At 53.6% G+C, this 3,570-nt stretch overlaps 1 protein-coding gene across 1 annotated transcript in view; it reads right to left on the reverse strand.

Annotated features, from left to right (window-relative positions):
- Positions 1-136: 136 nt before the first annotated feature.
- Positions 137-3,570, reverse strand: part of PDXP (pyridoxal (pyridoxine, vitamin B6) phosphatase) — a gene marked incomplete at its 5' end in the record, with an annotated part of 4,917 nt that continues 1,483 nt past the window's right edge. Inside the window, one exon of the mRNA XM_014530797.1 lies at positions 137-897. Within this exon, the coding sequence (XP_014386283.1) occupies positions 581-897 (317 nt within the window). The remainder of the gene's footprint in view (positions 898-3,570) is intronic.

Consider the following 3,570-nt stretch of genomic DNA (forward strand, 5'->3'; position numbering starts at 1 on the left):
TGAGAGGCCCGTTATCATTTAGCCTTATGATCGGTCCAGTCAGGCTCCAGGACATCACAGGGTCATTGTTACCTAGGCTCCCAACTGGCCAACTCAGGACCCAACATCAATGAAGCACTATGACTTAGCCTTCTGATTGGTCCATTCAGGGCTCGGGACAATACGATTTATGGTTACCTAGACCTCTGATTGGTCAACAGGAACCCAAAGCCAGGACATGGGGAGCAGGTAGAGCTCTGGAGGCCCCAGGGAGAGGTGAGGAGGTTAAGAGCTCAGGGTTGGGGGAAATCTTCAGTGGCCATCGGGGCCCAGATTTCAACAAGGGGAAGTCACAGGAAATAAGGCCACCTTGGCTGGGTCATGCCAGGGCAAACCAGTGCGGCAAGGGCAGCAGCCAAGTGAGCTCAGCCACCCCTGGGGGTACAAGGGTCCTAAAACCTTCCCTGGGTCCCAGCCCTACCAGGGTGTGGAAACTGGGGCCGGAGAGCCAGTGGCAATTAATGCAGCTCCTGGCCCGTCACCTCCATCTATGGGGTCAGGGTAGGGCAGGGGTGGGGCTGCGGTTACAGATCAGGTGGGCTCAGTCCTCCAGCCCATCCATTAAGTCTGCGATGCTCTCCACATAGTAATGGGGCACCAGGTCATGCTGGCTGGCCGCCAGGTAGGCCTGGGCCTCCTCCAGGCGAGAGACGCCCGTGAGCGTGAGCACGGTGGTCATGCCACAGCGGTGGCCGAAGAGGATGTCGGTCTCCAGGCGGTCGCCCACCATGAGCATGCGGGCAGGGTCCAGGCTGAAGTGCTCCGTGATGCACTCGAACATGTAAGGGCTGGGCTTGCCCACCACCAGGGCCTGGCGTCCCGAGGCGGTCTCCACTGCAGCAGCCAGGCTCCCAGTGCCTGCAAGGAGACGGACTCGGTCAGTGTGGGGAGGCTGCTGGGAAGGAATCCAGGGCCTGGAACCGGAATCCGCAGGGAGGCCACTTGGCATGGGGGCACAATTAGGCACTGGAGCCCTGGTGAGGTGCTCAGTTGCTTAGAGTGTCGTCCTGATACGCCAAAGTTGCAGGTTCGATTTCTGGTCAGGGCATGTACAAGAATCAACCAATGAATGCACACATTAGTGGGACAAATCGATGTTTCTCTCTTTCTAAAATGAATGTAAAAAAAAAAATTAGGCACTGGCGTCAAAAGGCCTGCTTCCAATCTTAGTGTGGTGGTGAAGAGGCCAAGCTCTGCAACCAGAATTCAGACTAATCTCCAACTTTCTCAGGCAGGCTGTTTCACCTGTGCCTCAGTTTCCCCCTTCCCTGATATGGCACTAATCTCCTGGGGGTATTGTAAGGAGTGAACGAGCCACTGCATGTAACAGAAGTTCACCGTTTTACCCTGGCAGCTGTGTGCCTTCGGGCAAGCCGTCTGCCTCTCAGAGTTCCCTTGGACCTGCCGGAAAAGGAAGACCCAAGTGATGCCAACCTTCAAAGAGGCGCTAACACAGCCTCACGGGGCAAGTGCTCTGGAAATGGAACAGCACTTCCCAAACAGCGGTTGTGGTTATGGCTACAGGAATGTGCGCTCCTGGCATCGGAAACTGGCGCAGCCCTTTTGGAACACAGCAGGGCACAGAACCGCTCGCACCTCTGACCCAGTCAGCCTCCGCCGGGACAGCGGTCACAAGAAGAGAATTCAGGCTGGAGACAAAAAGCTACATGCCTGACGATGTCTGTGGCCACAGTAACTAGAATACCCAAAACTGTGGGCCACGCCCAAGTGTTTAACAATAGGGGGACTGTTTAGAAAAGGACAGCCCCGACTCCTGGCCATCTGCCCCACACAATGAGTCCACTGTGCCTGTCCCACAGGCACATCTTTGTGCCAGAATGTTCTGCCTTCACACTAATGTCCCTGAACAAATGATGATGATGATGAAAGTAGTTACAATTTACTAAGCGCATTTTAAAGTGCCTGGGGCTGGGCTGGTGCTCACGGAAGCCCATTTTACAGATGAGAAGGCTGATGCTCAGTGATGTTAAGTAACTGGTCCAGGGTTGCACAGCGTAAAAAGTGGCAGATAAATTGGGAGTCCCGGGTGTTTCATTTTCAGGAATTCGGTCAGTTGGTGGTTAAACAAAGCCATTGTCTAAAGTCCACTTATGTACACCTCCTAATGATTTTACCATTATCTGTGCTCCTAACATGACTTATAGCTGTACCAATGGAAAAACGATGTAATGGTGTGCACACATCTTCCCAATTCCATGTTCAGTGACTTCACGTTGGTAGCTTGAAAATCTGCCATGGTGGGAGTATTCACCCCATGGACATTGGCAAGTGGTATAAATCAGGGTGCTGCAGCCCTAGCCGATTTGGCTCAGTGGATAGAGCATTGGCCTGTGGACTGAAGGGTCCCAGGTTCGATTCTGGTCAGGCTCAATCCCCAGGAGGCAGCCGATCAATGATTCTCATCTTTGATGTTTCTCTCTTCCTCTCCCTTCCTCTCTGAAATCAATTAAAGAAAAAATCAGGGCGCCCCAATTTACTACACATTTATCAGTTGGTCTGACCCCAAGGCTCTGGCCTCCCACCTCCCTTCTCACAGTGAAGCCAAAGGCTCAGAGGGGTGAAGTGGCCCCAGACAAGGAGGAACTTCCCCTGTGTCACAGGACTGGGCACACTGGGAGGTGCTCCCTGACATCTGACTTAGAACTCGCCTGCTTGTTTTCATAAGAAGTGGGTAGGGAAGAAAAGCTATTTGCCCCCTTGGTGAGAGATTCCTTCTAGGATGGGAACGGCTCAGCTGAGTCACCCCAAACTCTTTCTCTCGGCTCAAGAAAGTTCTCAGCTGCCGGCTTCTTCCTTTCCTACCAGGATGGAGCTGATCACCCTTGGTCCCCAGGTCCCATTTCATCCACTCAGCTAATACTTACTGAGCCCAACTACACACCAGGCACTGTGCTAGGCACTGGGACAGAGCCGTGGACACAACAAAGAGCCCTACCCTGGGGGAGCGGGCTTCCTAGCTGGGGAGTCTATGAACTTAATTCTGTCCTCAGACCACCATGATCCTCTTCTCTCAACATCCTATAATCCAAGACTGTCACATGTTTTGGTGGTGACGTATTCCTAAAACAGCAGGCATTTCTATTTGGCAGCTGGAGTGGCTGCCACATGGTTACAAGGAGACCTGCAGGGGGAGGAAGAATGGAGGTGAGAGATGGGCATTATTTCAGATTCTGTGCACAACAGAGGCTTTCATTAATATTTACATACGACTGTCTCAAAGCTGCATCACTCAGTGTACAGACGTGACAGCAGCGCTGTATTTCTCGTCTTTGTTAAGCCTCTGCCTCCCCCTCTAGGCTGTGAGGATGACCAGCAAGGCACGGCCAAGTGGGTGTTGAGACGGAAGTGGCAGGCACGGGCAGGGCCTGGTCTCTTCCACGCCACCTTTCCTGAGTCCTGGGGGCCTCTTAACCCACAGCCTTACCCTGAGCTTTGAGGCCTCCGGGGAGAGATTCACTTTTCATAGCATGGCCTAGGGCGGGCGGGAGCTGCTGGGGGGGCGGAGGGGCG

Source organism: Myotis brandtii, unplaced genomic scaffold (assembly GCF_000412655.1).
Source record: "Myotis brandtii unplaced genomic scaffold, ASM41265v1 scaffold78, whole genome shotgun sequence".
Classification (NCBI taxonomy): Eukaryota; Metazoa; Chordata; class Mammalia; order Chiroptera; family Vespertilionidae; genus Myotis; species Myotis brandtii.